The sequence below is a fragment of the Falco peregrinus genome, chromosome 2 (genome assembly GCF_023634155.1).
Source record: "Falco peregrinus isolate bFalPer1 chromosome 2, bFalPer1.pri, whole genome shotgun sequence".
Classification (NCBI taxonomy): Eukaryota; Metazoa; Chordata; class Aves; order Falconiformes; family Falconidae; genus Falco; species Falco peregrinus.
In genome coordinates, this window is record NC_073722.1 from 69062518 (window position 1) to 69084607 (window position 22090).

At 37.5% G+C, this 22090-nt stretch overlaps 1 protein-coding gene across 2 annotated transcripts in view; it reads left to right on the forward strand.

The window, feature by feature from the left end:
* The window catches only part of TBCK (TBC1 domain containing kinase), a 117998-nt gene that overhangs the window by 7437 nt on the left and 88471 nt on the right, over positions 1-22090 (forward strand). For both annotated transcript variants that reach the window (XM_027787653.2, XM_005238051.4), the window contains exon 3: positions 2294-2366. In XM_027787653.2, coding sequence (XP_027643454.1) covers positions 2294-2366 — 73 coding nt within the window. The remainder of the gene's footprint in view (positions 1-2293; positions 2367-22090) is intronic.

Here is a 22090-nt window from a genome sequence, read left to right on the forward strand (position 1 = left end):
TCAGTGTGTTACTAACATTGTTCTCACATCAAATCGCAGACACATCACTGCACCAGCTATTAAGAAGAAAATTAACTCTATCCCAGCTGAAACCAGGACACTCCCTAAAATTCTTATACTCGATTGCTGTGCCATGTCTTTGTGTGGGACATGGAAATCCATGATTTTTTTGATGCTTACTCCTACACCGGTGTTCTAATCTTGTGAACATTTTCGTGTAATTTTTAGGTTTCTTGTACTTGATTTGCAGCTGTTCTTGTTGACTCAGTCATCTTCTGTCTTGCCTGCAAGCTTCCCTTATTTTTTTTATTCTAGCTCTTTAAGATATCTCCCACTTAAAATTACTTTATTCTAGTACAGATAGTTTTGTTTTAGTAACTGTTATCACACTTACGGTTAGCTTGAATAAGACTTCAGTTATTTTTTTCTGCTCCAGATGATCTTATTCTGTTGCAAGCTCAGCAGGAGTACAGGACTTAATTTCCACAAAAAGGCTGCAACAACTGTGGCAGTTTAAGTGGTTGCCACCTTTAACTTATAAATCAGCAGTGTTCCCATATAAAAGTGCATTGTATGTATTTGTTTGATTTGCTACAGGGTCTAGTACAGTAGAGCATATAATTTTTTTCCCCTTTAGAATGCAGTATGATAGGATGTTTCAGATTTCCAGAAAATGAGGATATTGCCAACTCCAAACACTGAAGTATTCCACGGGATGGGGGTCTTTGTGTGTTTTCATTTGCTCTCAAAAGATTTTACATTTTCTGCAGTCAGAAGATCTGGGAAGTTTGTTCAGTTTCATCTTGTGTTAGCTGGTACCTCTTGAAACAGAAACTGGGATTTTCTTTACAATACCCTTTAGGATGAAAGCTTAAGAAACATTAGTTAACATTATTTAACCCTACCTTTTATTTACTTAAATGACTCTTTTTGACAATGAAGAGTCAATGATATGAAGGTTTATGAGTATGTATAAATATGAAGGAGAAAATACCTTCTGATAATTCAAGTAACCGCAGGATAGCAAATAAAATGTCTATAACCATGAAGTCAGGAGATATTTCTGTTACTAGTGGTTAGAATAGTAGTTAATTACTTTAAAAAAATATGGCAGATTTGGTGGCAAATTCTGATAGTGACAGAATTTTCCCTTGTCAGTCCTATGCATAGTGTTTTAATGTTGTTTCCTTGCAGATGTCTCTTTCTACTTTTAGAGAGAAATAAGAAAGCAGACTAGGAAGACAATGCAAACAAAATTAATTAGATGTATGTATCTGCCCCCCCCAAGACCCTAAAAAAATGGAATATAAAAGTAATAGGAAAACATTCAGCTAAATGTTTTGTTTGTTTTTTGTAAAATTAAACTACTTGTAAATCTTTGCTAGCATTGTAGAAGGCAATCTCAATTTTTTTTTCTTCCAAAGAGAGTTTAAGTGGTCCTTTGATTTCCAGGAGGAGAAACAGCTGAGTAACAAATATTCCAGCTTTAATGTGATGACTTGTGTTCCTCAGAGTATTTTCCACCTTTATCTTACTGTAACAGTTATCTTGTAAAAAATGTTTGAAATGCTTTAGTTTGATTTGGTTTTGAATCTGAACATTCACTACTAGCTGTTCTATAAGTAGTGAAAGTAGCAAACTTAGCTCTGTTAGGAGTTACCTTGCACCTCAGTGTAACATCTTACACCTTTGTCTTTTTCTACTTTATAATTGCTGTCTTCAGTACAACAACAGTTGTTTTGTCTTTTCCTCTGTATTCAGAGGCAATCCATCGATCTTGGGTACATGTGGGACTTCCAGAAGTCCTATAGCTGTTTCCTGGGCAAGAGGTAGTAGAGCTAGTAATGTGCTAGTTAGCCCATCAGGACTGAAACTCTGTGCTCATTCTGAGTCCCTTTTCCCAAAGCTGGTGTTACTTTGAGTGTCTCTCTTGTCAACCCACTCAGATTTCTGCAAATTTATATATGCTTATTTTCTTTGAGACCTCTATTCTTAAGTCAAATCTGACTGACATTGGCTGAGGCGTTCAACATTTGTTAGGACATTACTGAATGGATGGATCAAAAGTGCTTTGCATAAGGAAACAGGAAAGATAATCTGCGTTATCTCATAAATTAAAATGGTGGTGATCTCCAGAAGTTGTAAATCTTTAACATTTAATTATGTGTCATTTTCCATACAACATATATCTAAATACTTTAACATCCACCAGATAGGTAGATTGAGAAGTTGGTAGTCCCATTGTCTTGTTTGGATTCTAGTCCTCTTAAGTTTTTTCTTTTTTTCCAATTAGAGAGACTGGTTGTGGCAGCTGAACACTGTGAAAAGAGTCTGGAAGATGTGCTACGAGAAAGAAAGCCAGTCAGGTAAGGTGCCAAGCTAAACTCAGATCCACTCACCATAATTTCACATAGCATCTGTGGTGAAGTCCCAGACCTTTTTTCAACTTTTACTGGTTTATATGAATTTTACTCTTAAAATTTAACCTAAAGACATTGTTTATCAGGTAAAACACGTGCCTGAAAGAGAGAGTACTCATTTTTGTGCAATTCTAAAAGCTGGAAGAGTTATGGGGAATTTTTTCACAAATTAAATACTTTGTAACTCATAAAATCCTGTCAGTCTTGTAATGGTAGTTTTGGGGTTTCTTTTTTAAGAATGAAGTTAGACCTATGACAGGATAAGCATCTTCAGAAGAATTAATTTGAAGATTGTATGTCTGCCAGATGATGAAATACAACTTTTGCTAGAAAGGACAGAATTTGGTGTGTTTTTCATATGCATAAATGTATTAATTTATTAACTAGGAAGTGGATAGGGTGTCATATACATATGCTAGGGTGCTGCTAAGTGGTTTGAATTTGGTTTAATATAGTCACATCAGCAGGCTTTAATAAAAACCAAGCCAAGAATATTTGCTTTTATACTAGGATGCACAGAGCTGTATCTTTACAAACGAATTCCCCATCAGACTTATTGCTAAAAGCATTAACTGTAATTTTAAACTCCGTTACCTTTGGAACAAAGAAGTGGTCTCTTGCATAAAGAATATGCAATATAGAAAATGTGAAGAGTGGAAGAAGATAAATATTTCCAGTTGGGACAGCAAGGCATTGTAAGCGAACTGGGTATTTCCAGAACACACAGATTTATAAATATGAAACACATTTAGAGAAATCCAAAGTCTTCATTCTAGTTTCTGAGAAGTTTACAACAAGCATTGGATTTCATCTGTTGATATTCATGTAAGCGTAGAGAGGATGATTACTCATTAAATAAGCGACAAATTTTTATGTGTCTTCCTGATTAACATTAGGCATATCAGGTCAACTGTGTTTCAATAAAGTACTATCCAGACAGACTTCCTGTGACGCATCACAATTGTGTGCAGGGACTAATACTGGGTCTGTAGCCTTTTGAGTCTTTGCAACCCCTAAATAGGATGCTAATGAAGTTGTCTGGCAGAGATAAATCTAAGTGCAAAATGCCCTGTGCCTGTGTGTTAGCTTTTTTTGAACTTAAGCTTGTATGACAGTATGTGTTGTAGCAGACTATAGCTTGAGAAAATGGGCAAATATTGCTTTTGTTTTTTCGTAAGAGATATTTAGGTGTAAACAGCTTTTCATGTGTGATATATATTACAGCATTTCACACAGTTCTGCATTGGGTTCTTATTATGCAAAGCTCCAGAAATAGCTGAAGAATCGGAAGGTCTTTTCTTTCCTTTTTCATTCAGTTCTCGCACTGTTCTTTGAATGTGTGTATATATCTTGGTGTCAGATAAGGAGCCCAGACTGTCAGCTGCCTCTTGACTGGTTTTGAAAAAGCATGTATGTAGCTATTTTAATTTGCTTTTAATTGCTTGATACAACGTACTTAATGTAGATTCTCTGACAACTTCTGTTGCAATTTAATCCTGCAGCCTTGGAATTGTAAGGGGTGAGATGTCCTTTTCTGAGGGGGGTGGGGGGTGGAATATGTTTCTCTATCAGAAATCTATAAAAAAACCTTTGTCAAACAACAGTTGTGGTCTGTATGCACATCCATTATGCCCCTCTCTACTAGCATGTGTTTTGTGGCATCAAGAAAGATTTTTTGACCCATTTTAAAGTTTGCTAAGGTATGCAACTTTTAACTTTTTAGCATGTCAAAAAAACAGTTTATGACAGTTGCCTCAGGTATTTTGGCTGTGGCTCTGTTGACAGTAAATGCATAAAGCCTGGCTTTATATTTTTTAGTTTTGGCCTAAGAGAGTTTTTACTGAGATAAGTTACACTACTGTCTGATCATTCTTTTAATGAGCCGATTGGGATTTCTTCCAGAAGTTGTAACACCTGAGGTATAGAGCTAAAATATAGCCTGTATGACTGTTCATAGCTTTGACATTAGTGGTTCATATACTGTAAATTACAGCTCTTGCAGTAGTAGCTATTATGTAGGTAAATTATGTTCACTCTAATGAATTTTCTTGAGACTGACGTTTTCCTTCCACTACTGTTTCTTTTTAATGAAAACAGACTTTTTTGGTTCTTATGTGAGACCCATAAACTTCCAGAAGTAACTTGAATGGACCAATTTCCAGTTATTGGTTATGTTATCTGTCTATATCAATTACCTTTGGAGGGAAGTTATTTTGCTTTTTCCATGTATACTGATTGTATTCATCAATGATAGCACAGCTGGCTACACATCCAGAGTTGATGTGTATGCTATTGCAATTAATTTTATAAACTGCTTATGGAATGCAAAACCTGCTTTTCTGTTTTCTAGATTAATTTTCCTTACGCTTGCCAGTAACCTAAGTCCTTCGCACCTGTACCACAAGCTGATCTAAAATCAGCAGGAAATCTTCTATTATGTTAGTGCTGAAATTCAAGACATTAGATTATGGACTGTATCTTTCCATACATACTGGAAAACAGGCCATACAGCTGTTTGGTAGTTATTTGCAGTTAATCTTTCCTGGAGATATGTATCAAGTGTAGCATACATTCCTTCATAGATGAATTCTGTTTAAAAAAAAAAAAAAGAAATGCAGCAGAGTTCTTTATTCAGTTAACCTCAGAGTTTCACCAAGTTTTCCAATCCTAATGAATCAGTTGCACGTAAGGGCCAAACACTGGAAACCACAGCTCGAACCATTTACTTTCTCTGCTCTGTCACAGTGCGATAAGTCATTTTACTGAGCATACCACCAAAAATTTTCTAGAAATTGGGTTTGTGATACATTCAAGAATTCATTTGTTAGGTGACAATATTGTGACAGCAGTCTCCAGGAATTACAAACATGGTTTGTCATTATCTTCAAAATTAACATGCTCAACTACATTTTTAAAGGGTAATGCAAGTAAGTGTTTGGTAATTTATGGCCACATTATCTTCTCTGTTGAGTGGTGCGTATTTGGTATCCTAGAAAGGACATTTGTTGCTGTTAGAACTCTATCCGGTAAATTTCAGGAACTCTCAAATGGATGAAATGAGACTGCTCTTTGCAATTCTTACCATAGGTAACTAGATGCAAAAAAGGAATTTAGTACAATTCTTCAGTGTTTTCTATGTTTTGTTTAGAGGATAGCCACATGGACATCGTAACTACAATTAACGCTTCTAAAAGTGACATTAATTCCCATTTTCTTTACTGTGCCTCTATAGGGCATCACAGTAACAGCAGGAGAACTCTTTTGCAGTTGTGTGCCACAGAGAACTTGGGCTGCAACTACAGATAAGAGTTTTAAGATAGGATAGGGTAGGATAAGAATTTTAGGCATTGATGTTCCATTTCTTATGAGCCCAGTTTCCATTGTCTTCTGTGTGAGAAATTGTAGTCTGGGTCACTTGTTTCCTGTCTGTTTATTCCCAAACTATTGTCCTGTTGTTACTGTGAGTCAGAGAAAGTGTGCACTTAATTTTGCTTTGTAACAGTCACAGTAGGCAAAATCAGCTCTCTGCAGTATGTTCAGGAGTCAGTTAAATTTTTAAGGGGCTAGGAATTTATGTACATACTCAAGCAAAAATAGCAAATACCTGATTTAAGCTCATGATAGTTTACTGCTGTTCAGAGATTTGAAAATGTGTCTCAGTCTGGCTAGTTTCATCTGTCTTCTTGTGCATGCAAGGATTTTTTTTCTTGTGAATGAATTGAAAATAAGTCACAAAAAGTTATGGTGGGTTGAAGTTTTGTACTTCAGCAGTCTCACTCGCTAAGGATACTTTTCATGTTTGTGGCAGTCAAAATTTTACTGGATTTTCAAAGTTGCTAGTTATTTTAGCACTTCTGATACCACAGACCAGAATGTAAGATGCATATATTTTTAAGGATCTCCATCTTTTGAGCACATTTACAACTACTCCTTTGGGATACCTTTTCCAGACAGTGTTAAAGGAGTTATTTTCTGTGCTCCTGTGCTGTTATAATAGGATTGTGAGCTTTTCCTTTTCTGTCATGCTAGAAGTGTGTTTCTTCTTTGAAGAAGTTGGTCTGCACTTGTATTCATAACAATAAAAATGCCAGCAAATACTGACATTCAGCAGACTTTTGGCACCTACAATAGAGTTTCTGGATTGGTCTTCAGTTTGTGGCTCGGGCAGTCTAAGCCTATTCTATTCTTCGATAAAATATAGTTGTCATATGTTTTGAAAGTTATGGTTTTGAAAAATTACTGGTGAACCATCAGAGATACAAGGTATAGTTTGTTATACATGGAGCATTTGATGGGAAGCAGACTGTGTCTGCAGCTATTTACTACTTCGGAGAAAACATGATTTGACTGATGCGGATGACTACATTTTATTTGGCTGTATTAAACAGTTGTCTGCTCATTGATTGCATTAGATTTTTGTATGCCATCCTTGCTGTTAGTGTGCTTTTGGCAAACTTCAAGTGAAACTACATTACAGAAAAGATTATTAGATGCAGGGTGTGTGTGCAGTGATTTTTGAGTAGCCAGAGATTCTTAAAAAAATATTGTTAAGACAGGTGCAAGTCATCAAAAGGCTGAAGGTTTTACATGATTTGACTTGAAGAGCTGCATATGAGCAGAACTTCAAGGGCTGAGAGTATTCTGCTTTGAATCAAGTCTGTGTTGGAATTTCACATGAGAAATCCATATGTCGTAATGAGGCTGCACTTAGCAAGGATAAATGATGAAGTAGTAAAATGAAGTAGCATTAATAAACAAACTTTTTTTTCCTAAGCATGTGTGAGAGTCAATAGTTTGGGTATTTGCTGTCTGTAGTTTTCCTTTATTTTCTTGCCAATGCTTTACTTCCAAAGCTATGATGAAAGATTAACTGTTACTCCAGGCTTGTTTATATATTGTCCAATGATGCTTTGCTTCATATAGGAGTATTTTTTTATTTCTGTAAATAGTTTTTAGCCTGCAAATCTTTCTGTAGTGTTCCTTTTAGCATAGGTTGTGTCCTGTGACTGTCTTTGCTCTCACAACGAGAAAATGATTGGGATGGAAAAGGGGTATAGCTTTCATGAGGTAGTTGAGGTGAACATTATTGCTCTTGATGTCTGAGTGATCTTTTTAGGTATGGAACCAAATTCCTTGCTTGTATAGTTGGCTGCAATTTTTGATGGCCGCACAGACATCTCGGAACACGTTTGTCTCCCTTACATGTGGAACATAACAGAGAGCGCATGCTTGTGCACACTTGTTTCTTATCTGCCAGGAAAAAGAAAACAATCCTACTTTTCATGATTATCATGATATGATGGCTGTATGCAACAAAGTCTGTAGAAGTGGAAAAAATATGTAATTATTTTTCAACCTTTTGCTCTACTATGCTCCTTTTGTAGACACCATACAGATTTCTGTGCTAAAGGCAGTATTAAAGATCTTCTTTAATAGAAGAACTTCGTAACTTCAGATGAGTTATGCTGAGTTAATTGAGAACAAAAGTAGCTAAGAGTTTTGAGCCTTCAGTATCGAGTGAAAGAGGGTGTTGAGTTTCTCTCAAACAGACCAAACATCATCCTCAGCAGGAGGGTGGCTTCATTCTGCAGAGGTATTTCTGCAAGGAATTGTGTGAGGATCAGTGTTAACATTCCATTCTGCATAAGTGAGCAAACTACTACTAATGAGCTAATGGCTGAAAAAACAAATGTCAAATTTCTACTAGGCAAATCTTACTGGATTTAAGTCATATTATTAATCTTAATGTTGATTTATGACCATTTTGTTTAGAATAAAAATTGCCTGTAGACTTGTGAGAGCATGATGCGGTTAGTATATGTTTATTCTGACTTCATGCAGTGTGTGACACTTCATCCTGCTTTTAGGAAGGAAAAAAAGGAAGAGCTAGTACACATTAAACTTGCTATGCAGTGCATACTTCTAGAAAGGGAATATATTTTTAAAGTGCAAGTTCTTGCATTTGGAACTACTGAGTGGTGTCTTCAGGGGAGCATTTGTCACTAATTAGGGATCAGACAGCTGCTTTATTTAGACACATTGATATGCTTGCAAACATCTCTAATGTCATTGTGGTTTGAGATAATTTCTTTTGTGCATATGGATGTTCTCTCCTTAGGTCCATGCCTCTCTGTTTTACAGTGCAGATAGACCCAGATTTGTGCCTTTCCTCCAAGCTGGCTGCTTTCCTGCCTGGAAGCTGCATTACTCCCATACCATCAGTGGTCCACCAGAATTGAAATGATAGATTTACAGAGCATAATGTTATGGGAAATATCGTGTAGCCCTTCTTCCCCCGCCCTGCAATTTTGTGGGCACCATATCATGAGCACAGCACTAAGTTAACTGAATTGCTTGGCTCCTGAACCAACAGGATCTTCAGATGGGCAGACAGCTATGTGGACAGAAGGAACTTGTTTTGGGACTGAATATGTGCACTTGTGGGTGTGTTTATAGCTAGGTAGACAACAGGGAATCGGAGATTGCTGTGACGGGAGTGTTTAGAAGGCTGGCAGATCAGGCTAGTTTTAAGGTTTAAAACTGTTCGTTTCATTCATTAACAACACACATCTTGCTAAGGGTTAACTCATGCATGTTATTAGTCATCACTGTGTAAACAAAACTGTTAGTCTTTAGCACGTACTGTAAATTAGCTGCAAGTATACCGTACCATGGAGCTAATACTGTACAATTAAGTGGTAGCTGTGGTTCTTGGAAGTCAAGGTGATCAGGCTTTGAGAGTAGTTTGAGTGAAGTAAGAACCAGTGTGGACTCATCTTTCTTCTACTATTATCTAATTTTTGTGTTATCACCACTTTCCAGTCCCTGCAAGGAGTGGTCTCCTGTACTCCCAGTACTGCTTGTTTTATGTTTTGCCAGTCATCCTTTATCTCTATTTGGGAGTGTCTTGCACATTTACAGCCTGTTGTGCTTTTTGTCCTTTGATCTGGTAACTTTTGTTGTGTGGATTTCTCCTGTATGCAACTATATCCATCTCTATTTGCCTCTTTGGTGATCACATTTCTCATCTCATTTTCAAGGAAATTTAATGTTAATTAGATGCTGATTAATACATTTCCAATTTATAGTCACAGTCATCTGCTTTGGCTACACTTTAGTTTATTGTTAACTCTCTAGATAGGTGTTTCCTGCCTGTTGTGATGATGTGTACTGGGATATAGATCAAAGTGATGCACTTTTAATGCCTTCTGGAATTTTACTTGTTAGCTATGAAATTCCTAACAGCACCATTGCTTATTGGCCTAGTTGCAAAGTCCCTTTGATCACCTGCGTTTGCAGACTATTCTTCTCTTGGAACTTGCCATTCACTTTTGAGTAGCATCTGTACCATTGATGCAGAGATCCAGATTTTTTGAGCTAACCACCAAAATGCACCTAGATATGGCTTTTACCTTAGGTATTTAGAAATTTTTTTAAGTATGGTATAGCCAGGTTGTCTGTTAACACTGTTGCAAAGTAGACTGATTTACAGGAAATGCCTGGCTTTAGAAGAGCTTGCACTGTTGCAATTTTTGTTCATAGTTTTAAAAATTCTGTTGCACCTTTATAAAGTGGGGGTGGGTTTCAGGGGGTTAATTAAGAACATGACTTTTTGCTAATGCTTAATCCTCTCATGTAGAGATGCCTAAAGTGCAGTCTTTCTCTCAAAGGCTGCGAAATTTGTAGAGATTGCTTTAGTGTGGTTTCCTGAAGTTCTACGTGCCTTTTCTGCTATCCAATAACTCATAAAAAAGAAAGCATGCTCAGTTATTGTTCCTACTAATATATGTTACTTGCTGGAGTTAGAACTTATATTTGTTTCTTTGAAATTACTTTCCATTTTTTCTTTAAATGTAACTTACTTTTAAATCTTCTAGTGTGTTAGCTCTGCAGCTGCTCTATCAAGAAGTAGCCAACAGGCCTGTCTGGCTTTTTTTTAAAAAAAAAAATTTTTTCACTGGCAATGCTTCACAGAACTGCAGAAATTAATAACAAAAAAATCAATCCTGTCTGGCTTCAAGGACAGCATTATTTGTTGTCAGCTAGTCACGATTCCTAGAGCTGTCAGTTCAGTTCATACTGCCACATAGCTGCAATAATGTTAACTGTATTAGTAACTACACATCATTTTCTGCTTTTCTTTTAAAAATTTTCAATGATCAGAATCTTAATGAGATTTTTCTGATCTACCTGGGACACCACAGACGGCATGAGAGAATCCATGTCCTTGTATAATAAAGATAGGGACCCATCACTTCTGTTGCAGTGGGAAGAAGGAAGTCAGTATGGCTAATAATAAGCAAAACTCTTATTCTCATGTCATAGATACAAGTCTTCCCTAAAAATAAAGTAAAATATGCAGTTGTCCATTGTAACCTTAAATGAGAGAGAGCACCCTTATGATCTTAAAATATCTGCTCAATACCTGGCCCTCAGTTGCAGTAGGGCAAGAATGCTCTACCTTGAGAGGCTAACCATGTGTGCTCCCTGGCTCTGATCAAAGCAGCTGTGGACAGCTGCAGCTCAGGCTCTTGCTCCTGCTTGTGCCTTCCTGGTGCTGCAGGTAGGAGTTTGTGCAGGAAATGCTGACTGAGGTTGGCAGCTGGTTTAATTGTGGGGGTGGCCTTCAGGCTGGCTGTACCCTCCTTGGCCCCCAGTGCTAGAGTGTCTTTGTGGAACCCAGGAGCATAGGTTGCCACAGATGAGATAAAAAAGCCTTGGATGACCTGTACTAAGAAAAGGGATCTTCCTCAGACGATCTCTTTATTAGCAAGTAATGTGATACAGTAGGAACAGATGTGTAAAAGCAAAGTGTGCTATATATATGTTTTAGGGTTGCTGATTCCATATAGCTCCAGTCTGTTCTGGACCAAATGTCTATTAGCAGCTGCAGGGCAATAGGCAAGTTCTAGATCCCACCTTATGGTTCACCTAAAATGAATCCAGTTTGTGTGCTCCAGAACCACCCTGTGAAACAAGTGTGGTAGGAGGGGCTTATCAGGAGGGCATACTTTAAAAGTATGCTCTGATCCAAACTCAGGTTCTAATATAGAACTCCTTAAGTTGCCTTGAGCTCTGTGCTGCAAACACAAAACTGAAGGTTGCAGTTCTCATTTCTTTACCTTAAAGCTCAGGTTTGGTTTTATTTTCTAGTGATTTCTGAAATCTTATTTTTCTTCTGTTCTTGTAACTTTATCAAAGGTGATAAACAAATGGTACAAGCCAACTTCAGCTGTTTTGCCAGGGCTGCATTTACAAAAATCATAAAACACTGGGTTTGCTTTTCTTTATGGGAAAAAAATATTTAGCACTGTAAAACCACTGTTACAGTCCTCTGTGTATGCTGTGCGTATGCATGTTCTTAAAAGCAGATAAACTAATGAGCAAACAAATTGGCTTAAGGGAGAAAATTGATCACTTTATAGAGAATGCTTAAAGCAGACTTGGAATTCTGTGTATATTACTATTTTTTTCAATGAATACATTTGCTATAAACTAGGAAGTATGTAATACAGTAGTGAAACCCTCTGCTGAAAGACTTAACCAAAAGCACTGTTTCCAAATAAAATATCTTTAATTTTTTCTTGTTAATCATGTCACTTTAAAGTGTTCCTAGAAGTCTTCCTCTTAGTAATGATATCTCAAAATAATTCCTTTGCTCTCAGTTGAAATTATGACAAGATCTTTAGTTTTGTGATGACATGATTGCAGGGTTGTTCCTAAGGGCAAATGTAGACTACAGCCCACTGCCTGTCAGAATGAAAACTTCAAAATGTTGCTGTCCTGCTGTTTGTTTCTGAAGAATTCTTGCTGTGATGCTGATATTTGTAGCAGAGAATCCTCAGCCCTGGTAAAATCATGGTTATCTTTATAAACTGGATATAAGGTTACAGCTTCCAGTTTGAGGCTCGAGTTCTGTCTGGATAAAGACAGCAGTGGCAGAAGAATCTTCTGTCATTATGTTGAGCTAAGCCTGAATGGTATAGCAGTTCAGGGTGAAAAGAGGCTACTTAAGTATCTGAAAATAATGTACCTTGAGCATATGAACATTTGTTTTGTTAAGACAGTGCTTCAAACATGCAATCTAAGGTGGCCCACTAATACTGTACGTACTAATGTACATGGCTGTGCCTTTGATTAAGAAGATGTTTTCCTTCTGTCCTTCTTTCCTTCTGTAGAAGGAAGCTGCACTAAGTTAACTGTAGCACCGTAAGACAGTTCTGCTAAAATCTGCCCATCCAGCCCACTTCCCTTTTTTCCTGGCAAAGGCCATACTAGCAAACTGTGCAATATTACCTTTTCTTAATGGGAGGAGGCAGAAAAGCAGGGATGAACTTAATCAGCAGTATACTGGCAGCAAACATTTGAAAAGCAGTAATTTTGAGTGACTAATGCAAATAGTATTAAGGCTTGCAGACTTTACAGAATTGCTGCTGCACAAGCCCAAGGTTGTGTATATTATAACTATTGAAAGCTTTGAGTAACTTCTGGATATGCATTGGGTGGACTAACAACATAGGATGGGTGGTTTTGATTAATTACTGTAAATTCTGATAATTTGGTTCAATTAGAAATTAATGCTTGGGCATTAAACAGTATTTGTGTTACTCAGCAGGGACTCGTCAATCATTAAAGAAATCCTCTGACCATAAACAGGGAGAGTGGAAATAATATTTTTTAAAACTTGCATAGTAAATGATTGTGATGACTATAAAAAATTATTTTATCATGCTCTTCCACTTGAAAGAGCACTTTAAACATGCTTGATGTCAACATAGTGTTGCCATAATTGACATTAGGTCAACACTTAGACTTAATTATATTTTTTTAAAAAGCTTACATCACACTGTGAACTTGACAATACATAATGTAATGTAAACTTTTTAAAAAGTATATTGATTTATTTATTAAAGTAAATGATAGATTTTTGAGGGGAAGATGTGAGAAAATGATGTTTTGTAAATTTAGTCTAACTGAAGTAATTATTTTGTATGGTAATAGCCTCGAAAGATCTGTAGTGGTAGAAAAGAATAGTAGGCCAAACTGTTCTGTTAGGTGAATGCTGGATAGAGATCCCCAGCTCAAAATAGGATTTTTGTGCAGAGAGTGCATTGACTTGATACTTATATTTGATAGTCTAACATGCCAACTTCAGCCATTGGAAACAATGCCTTCACAGCAAGTGTGTGAAGTGTAGATATGAAGGGGAACTTTGACTTTTGATCATTGGTTTGAATGGAGGTTGCAAGGGTTTGACCACTAAAATAAGTGTGTTCTCAGATATGAAAGTATTCCAGACCTCCACAGTCTTCTGGTTATATGTAAGACACTGACCTGTGTTAACTGAATCTCAACTTTTCTGTCGTTAAAGTGATGCCAAAACAGGAAGAATACTTCTTAGTCTTCGTCTTTGCTGTTTATGTTCCTCAGAGATTTTTTTTTGTAGGAAAGGGAAATAGATTTCCTCAAGCTCAACTTTCCTACGTTACAAAAATCCAGAATCTGTTGAGTTGTGCATCAGCAAAATTTCTCAACTGTGCAATGCTGCGATGAGCTACGTGAAGAGTAGTTGGCTGAGGGATAATGATAATGTTTGTGCAGCATCTTGCTTTTGTGCTTGATACCCAATTTCCTAAGTCTATAACCACCTTTTATACTGCCATATATGCTGAAAGGATGTGCTGTCACTAGTGAGTTACAGGAATCACACAGACTTTGTAATGCATAGTATTCTTTTTCTGTGATTTTTTTTTACTGCAAAGTCAGTGTTGTCAACTCTTGCCATTGTATTGTAACTACCATTTTGTGTTATTTTCAAATGCCATGTTAGTACAGTTCGATTGCTTAGATATTACTTCAGAATATTTTCTTCGAGAGAAAAATCTTACCTATATAGCTGTTACCATGAGCTTTTGCAATCCTTCCCACCTCCTCCTAGTAGTAGTAGTAGAACTATTCTTTTTGAAGTCAGCTTCATGAATGTGTAGACCTGGTGGCTTTTTAATTCCCATGGTATGACGTTGTTGGTTTTGTTTTTATAACAAAGGTTAGGGCGAAAAATCCAAACCCATGATTTTGTTATACCCTCAACTCTCCAAACTGAAATAATTCAGATGTGATCTTTGCTGGGTCTACTACTTCTTCTATCATCTTTTTTGTATTTAAGCATGTCATATTATGTGTTACTCTGAAAAGATGGTTAGTATGTAAGAGTTGTGACAGGGCAGGATTTGGGAAGCGAGTGAAGTTTGCCTGCTACAAAAGTCACTTTCAGACTACTTAGGTGACTTAGAAAGCATAGGGTCCGTGCAAGACACTGATCTGCAGTTGCCAGTTGGCGTTTCGGCATGCAAACAGCAACTGTTTTTATTTAACGTGGAGGAAGGTAAGGAATAGGTGCTCTCTACTGTGTGACCATTCATCATGCATCTTTAGAAGACACTTTTCCTTCAATGATTGCATGGTGCAAGGCTCTGGTAGCACTGCTACTTGTACTGTTTACTGCATAGTAATAGACAAATCTCAAGGCCTCTATAGCCATAGAGCTGAAACTTAATACACTTTATGCCTAGAAATGTCGATGCTGGTGCGTTGAAGTATGAAGGAGTGATAGTCCTTGCCTAGAGCATGGGATTTGATGCATGGTTTGGAACTAACTTAACAAGACACGCCTGAGCAGTTGAAGATATGGTTTAGTGCCTTTTATTGTAAAGGAAGAGTATCCTAGCTGCAGTTAATTCCCATATTTGCTTTTTATATGTCATCTGATTAGTTTTCTGAGTCTGTCAGATGGTGAGAGACCTTGTGGGAATTGTTGGTCACAAAATGTGTGGTCTTGTGAAGATGCATGTATTTGTTCAGATGAAGTCCAGAAGAAAACAAAATATTTTTGGAGATCTGGCTTCAACTGATCCTAATTCTACTTCTACATTTTACCAGTTCACTCCTTTTGGAGAGGGAGAGGAGAATGAGATGTGTTGTTTCCTTTATGTTGGAAAAGTGATGTATGATACATGTATATATATTTTGAGGTCATTGTCTTGGTTTTCATCCCTTCAGCTCTTGTTCTGTTATTGTCACCTGTGGCTCTAGTTCTGTTGTGTTAGTTATCTTAGAAAGTATAGTCTGATAAGAATGCTGAGTCTGATCTGGTTTTAAATGAGAGCTATTTTACCTAATCTTTACATTTTGTGATTGAAATTTAATTTCATTGCACATTTTGGTCCAATAAAAAGTATCATTATTACACCTTTTACATATTAGCGAGCTGAGACTAAGATGCAGAAGGTGACATCTCAGAAGTTAATCAGTGGGAGATCAAAAACAGGGAATGTGGATGTCTTTCCCCTTCTGTGCATTAAACCAGATGGCACTAAATGTTCCATTACAATGGTGTTTTATAAGCTGTGCTTACTTTTGAAAAGGCCTTTGTTCAATTGCTCCTCGAATTTATGGGATGAAAGCTGGATGTTGTAAAGGAATTCAAGGTGTGACGTTAAAATTTTTGCTTGATGAGGAGCAGATACACTTAAATCATTCAGAGTGATAATGAGCTGAAAAATCACCTATTAAAAATTGTGTGCAACCTGCTCTGTATATGAAGTTGTTCTTTATCTGTGCCATCATTCATTGTTTTATGGACTTTTTTATCATACGTTACAAGTTGAGACCTTCATAAAAATGTAACATCACTTGTGTTGCTTTTAAAGTCATGCTTGCAGCTTAGAACTTTAAAAAAGAAATGACTTACCAAGTTTCCTCAGATGAGCAATATGAACTTGTTGAAGATATCCTGTGTGAAATACCTCTGCACATGAGTTAGAGACTTCCTGAGGACTCTGCCTATAAAATTCATATTTTTTGTCTTGCATTCTTTCCTTGTTGCATTCCCTTCTAGTTCATTTCATTCTGATAATGTGAATGCGTTTCCAAGTAGATTGGCAGTGTTTACAATCTCAGTCCCTAGTGCCATTTTTTAATCAAACACATAATAAAGTGCTAAATAAACCATTCCCACCTGCATCAAACTCTTTATGTTTCTGTATAGGATATTTTGTAATTTATTTACCCAGGAAGACCTGATTTATCTGCACATCTGGTTTTCAACCCAGACCTGCTTTTTATCCAGTTCTACAGCTGGTTGATTGAGGCATAAGGAGGTCAGATGGCTTTCCTGAGGTCAACATAGTGATTGTCTCAGCTGGGATTATACCCAAACTTTATCCTTTGCTGTAACCACTTGGCCACACGACTCCTAAACATTCTGTCCACATTGGTGGTGGTAATGGAACTAACTGCAAATGTAATTTTCTTTGTTTTATAGTTTTGCTTGTATTGAAATATTGTCACTTTCTTGAGTTCAGAAACATTACATCTGTTCACAACCTGGTTCTGTTCCACTTTGAACAGACACAATTTTTTGTGATGAATCTCCTTCCTGAATGCAAATGCCTGTTAGTTTCACAAGTTCTGGGGTAGTGATTGATGACATCACTGGTTTGTGTTGCTCTTCTGTGCTTCATCAGGGCAGACCCTGTTTGACACTCCTCTTTGGAAGAGGAACAAATAAATGTTTTTGCTTCTGTGTATCAGTGCCATAAGCTTCTTAAGACTATTGGTTGCTGAGACTCTCTTCCTCTGGAGTTTACTTCACAGCAATAATACAACGTTATAACAAGATGGACAGATTTGATAAAGGACTTCCATAAACATGCATTTCTCTGTATAAATTGTACCTTTCTGTGTACCCATGAGTTGTAGACACTGGAGCATGGTATCATCAGCAAAATTTTATTCTATTTGGTCTTGCTTTGCCTTCCTGAGGAAAGTAAAAATAGTTCTAGTTTCAGGTTTTGTTATCGGTTTCCTCTTGCATTAAGTTGCCACTGCATTGAAGAAGCATGACTACATTTGTAGTACATTTGTCTCTACAATTGTAGAGAACTACAGGGTTCTCTACGATTAAGTAGACGATGATGAGGCTTGCTCTCTGGTGCCAGCACTCTGTTGTTTCAAATTCCAGTGGAGCTTCTGTTCGTTTCACTAGATGAAATGCTCTTATTCAAAGTAGTCCATTAGGTGTTGATTACACTGTCAGTACTTTCCAGGCACAGCTTTCTTCCTTCTGCAAAATGAATTAGGTACACTGTGTCAACTGTTACAATAGCATAGAAGCAAGTGAAATTTACAGCTGGCCAGTTGTAACTTTACCAGTTAAAAATATAACAAATGCATTGGTAACAACCAGAAATGTTTCTTCTCTCCCCAAGATTTTGCTGCTGCTACTTTTCTCCAGCCCCAGTTACCTTGGCACCTGTACTGTGTCCAGGTACATCTATGTGTTCTGGTTAACTACACTGTAATAACTACAGCTGCCTGGATCAAAGCCATAAAAAGGGGGGATTGCTTTGTCTAGAAGACAGTAGGACTGGAGACAGTAAGTAGGCAAAGGAAGATCTTTTGGAATACCCAATTACTCTTTCATTGTAAAGTATTTAATTGCAGCAGCAAAAAAGAATGGAGATAATGTATTTCTGGTTAATGCCATGAATGCACTTCTGAAGTGAAAATGATGAATAGAGTGAATTCAGGTACAGATTGGCATTAATTTTCCTTTAAAATGGAGGAAAAGAAACTTGTGTGAACCTGTAACTTCCATGATACTGACATGAATGCTGAAATTTTATCCCTTCTTCATTGTTCCTTATCTCATGTTGGAGTTCTTTTATTCCAACAGTTTAATAGGTCAAGTCTCCTGACCCCACCCATCTCCACCTGTTTGATCTACAGTCCTTTTGTTCTTAAGTATTCAAGATGTCATGCATCAAGTAGTTTTTATTTTCCTTTCAGCAATTTGTGGTGTATGTAGGGACCACTGCTGCTGATGGTCAAATGCATTTTTCCAAAATCACTTTTTGTACTGTGGAGTTAAGCAGTTGTTTTATTTGCTGAAATTTAAAATTGGCCTTTTGGAAGTTAGAGCAGTGGAGCACCATCAAGAGAACCTCATGGTAAAATAGATGGCAACGGCAAGGACATTCTATCAACAGAATACTTGGTGGCTGTTAATTTCCAGAGTAAGTTATGGATGAAAGACTTGGAATAATGGGTATCCTGTTACAACAACTTTTTGAGGCTTGTAGGGATTATCTTATGTTCTGACATTATCAGAGGTGATACTCAGGAGGCAAGCTTTCTTTTTTTTTTTTTTCTTTTCTTTTTTTCTTTTAGACCCAGAAGCAAGCTTTTAAAGAGGTTGGAAGCCAGGAAAATATCAGGGAGCATTTCATATACGCTTGCTCTGTATTCCTTCTCTCCTAGGCATCTGCCTGTCATCTTTTTTTGGAAATAGAATAGTGGTCTTTAATAGTTTTTGGTCTGAGCTAGTATGACAATTTGTAGGGTTTGGAAGACCATTAATTTTACCTAAAATGGACATGATCAGTTGCAGAAAGTTGTTTCTACCTACAGCATCCTATTATGGAGTCCAGCTTTCTGGTTCTACAAGCAGTTGCATTATCATCCCTATATATTATCACAAATAATAGGTTAATAAATCATGATCAATCTGAATAGTACATATGCAATATTGTTGGAGTGTTTGGGTTTTTTTTGCAAGAGTTCAGAATCCTACATTTCTGTCAGTTTCTAAACGTTTTCAACCTTTTCTGTTTGATCTTGTGCTTATGCTGAGCTATGGCTTGGGCAGCTCTCCCTAGATGTCTGTTGTCAGGTACTGCTCTGTCAGCTGGATGAGTATGCTCACTCTCAGCTCTCGATTTTACTAATTATTTTAGGGGCTTACTGCCTTTATTTGGTTCCTGATAAATCTCTTTTTCTCCCTTGCTGTTTGTTAATATCTGATCCTTTTGAAGAAAAGTAGGTCTCTGAGTAGGACAATTTCTTCTAGTACAACTCCTTTTCACCTTGGCCTGGCTCCTGTTCTCAGTCAGATGGAAGATTATAGTGGGTGCACTAAGAAGATTTATTTTTTTTCTCATCTCCCTGAATCCAAGAAGTGAGGGAGGTGTCCTAAGAAGTCAGGTTATTTCAATGGTGGGTTTGAAGCACCACAAGAGATTCAAACTTTGCTAAAACATCTGTTTCCTGACAGGTTAGGCTCGTTATTCCTGAGGTAAACTTCCAGAAAAGGGCTTTGTGTCCTTAAACAGTAACAATTTAACAGGCTGGAGATTGAGCTGACTGTTATGTGCAAAAGTTAATGGTTTTTTGTGAAGGCACAATGCAGCCACCTGTGTACTATTACAGTGTGGAAATTAGTCATTTGTCTGGCATAGCTTTTGGTCTGACAAATTCTGGAGATAATAAAACAATTCTCATTCTTGTTGGGTTTTAAGTTGTCTTCCCTTCTCTCTCCACGCACAAATGCCATGCACATGCCTTTCTTAGCCATGCTACTTTTGTGCTGTTGGCTGGATTTGCTTATATCAGTTTCTAGATTCTGCCTCCTCCTGCCCCTTACAAGACAAGTTTGAGGAATTCAGTTATCCTTTGCGCTTCCTTTGCTACCATTCAATAAATTCAAGTTAGAGACCTAAACCTGGTATTGGTATTAATCCATATTCTTTAAATTCTTCCTTTCTAAAATGAAGAAACACAAAATAGCCCCTTTTCATGGCTACATTACTTCTTCAAACCAGGAAAAAAGCAGGCAATGATTAAATCTAAGCAGTATGATTTTACATGTGTGTAATCCTTTTACTTGAAGAGAACCCCTTTTTGAAAGCCTAGCTGAGTAGGCTACAGCTGAGTAGATTGGTGGTATCCCGAATGAGGATTAAAATGAAGCCTGCACCTTTAAAATGTGCTGGTAGCTGTAGAGAGATCATGCTTTTTTTGTTTCTGTCCATGAGTGTTCCTTTTGTAGAGAAGCTCCTGTTGCTTCTTTTTTTCCTCTCCACCAATGGGAGAAAGAATCTTAAAGCAAGTCTTGTTAGCAGAGCTAGGAAACAGAAGATAACGAGTGCCCCTTCAGATCTGCCATTTGTAGTGCATCTCATACTTTCATGCTTTTGCTTACTGCATCCTACTGTATCTGCCTTGATCAGTGGAATAATTTGCTTCGCAATAGTTTAAAGTCACATCCATGATCATCTGCTGCTGAGATAAACAGAGTATTTCATGCCACATGACTGTCATTATGGTTCTCCTTAGGTCAGTGGTGGAGCATGGATGGTGTTGAACCTGCCACACCTCCATGTTGCTGCTCTTTCTCTTCTGTTGTTTCTAGTACTTTTGTTGGTGGTGGTTTTCCCCCACCTGCTGTTAAAGTAGGGTGCTGAAACGTCTGCAGTTCAAGACCCCCAGTGGCTAAAACACTCCTCTAGATCTATCATAACTAGCTAAGTCGATTGGAAAGCTGGCTTCCAGCTGATCAGGGAAAAAGGGTCTGAATCTGCTCGGACCTCACCACGAGCACTGGGTATTGTAAATGTCCTCCTCACTTAAGACTGTCTTTTCTTTTTCTATGTATGGTTTCTTGGCTTTTTGTTTTCTAAAAGGTCAACTTAACTGAAGCCTGGAAGCAGCTCCATGAGTATCCCTCCTGCCCTTGCAGAACCCCACTGTAATGCTTGCAGTGTTGATAGTGGCTGTAGAAACTGGGAGAGAGCTGAGCCCCACTGAAGCAAGGAGATAGCCTTGGTAGTCATCTCCAGTGAGGCCAGGGACTGCTTATGAACTTGGCCTTGGAGAATTTAAAGCAGAGATATTTCTTGTGCTTGATAACAGTGATGAGTGTTGTTGTCAGGCCTAATAAATGAAATAAGAACTAGATAATGTGCAACAGCACAATGAGGAGCTTGTATTACAGAGTTCTCTCTCTCCTGGGTTGGTGGTGTACGTGTGTCAGCTTGAAGGTGAGGTACTTGGCTGAATACATCTGCCCAGCAGGTTGGCATCAGGAGCTTAAGACACTGATAATTACGTGCAGTGAAAAAATAATTATCATTCATGTGTTGCTCGTCATTGTAATGCTATGAAGGATTTATTGTAAAGAATCCAAAAGCAGTATTTTCAGGCATTTGCCTGCGTTCCGTTTTTATGAATTGCAAGAGAACGTGGAGAATTAATGGGTGGCTGAGGCCCCCTAGTGCCAGCAGAGCACACTGCACTCCTCAGGCACAACGGCCACTTTATATTTACTCTTATTTTTTAATGTAAAGAAACACTTTTTAGGCTAAGATTCCTTATGGTGTATTAATTGTTTGCCTTAAATTGCTTTCTTACTGGAAACATGAATTCTTGATCATTGAAATTTTATTTTTATGTCTTCTTTTACAAAGCTGTGCAAACAGTGAGAGAAATTATTCTGGTTTGCAATTATTCTCATTAATATTTGCATTGTAGGCAAAAAACTATATAGGGAAGCTGAATGCTTGTGAGGTAAATTTTTGGTCACAGTTATATGTCTGCCCAAGAATGACTGGGAGGAAGCATAGCTAGTGGTGTCAGATGCTGTGGTGTATTATATAACTTGGCGGTGGGAGTGATGGGGAAGAAAAAGTGCCAGCAAGGGAGGAGCAAGACAGTTGTGGGATTTTGGTTTGGTTTTGTGGTTATTAGCCATGTGGTTTTGGTTGAATTGCTAAGACCTTGAGAATCACTTCTGAATGCTATGATCTAAGGTACAGCAGTGTGGGTATCTGTTA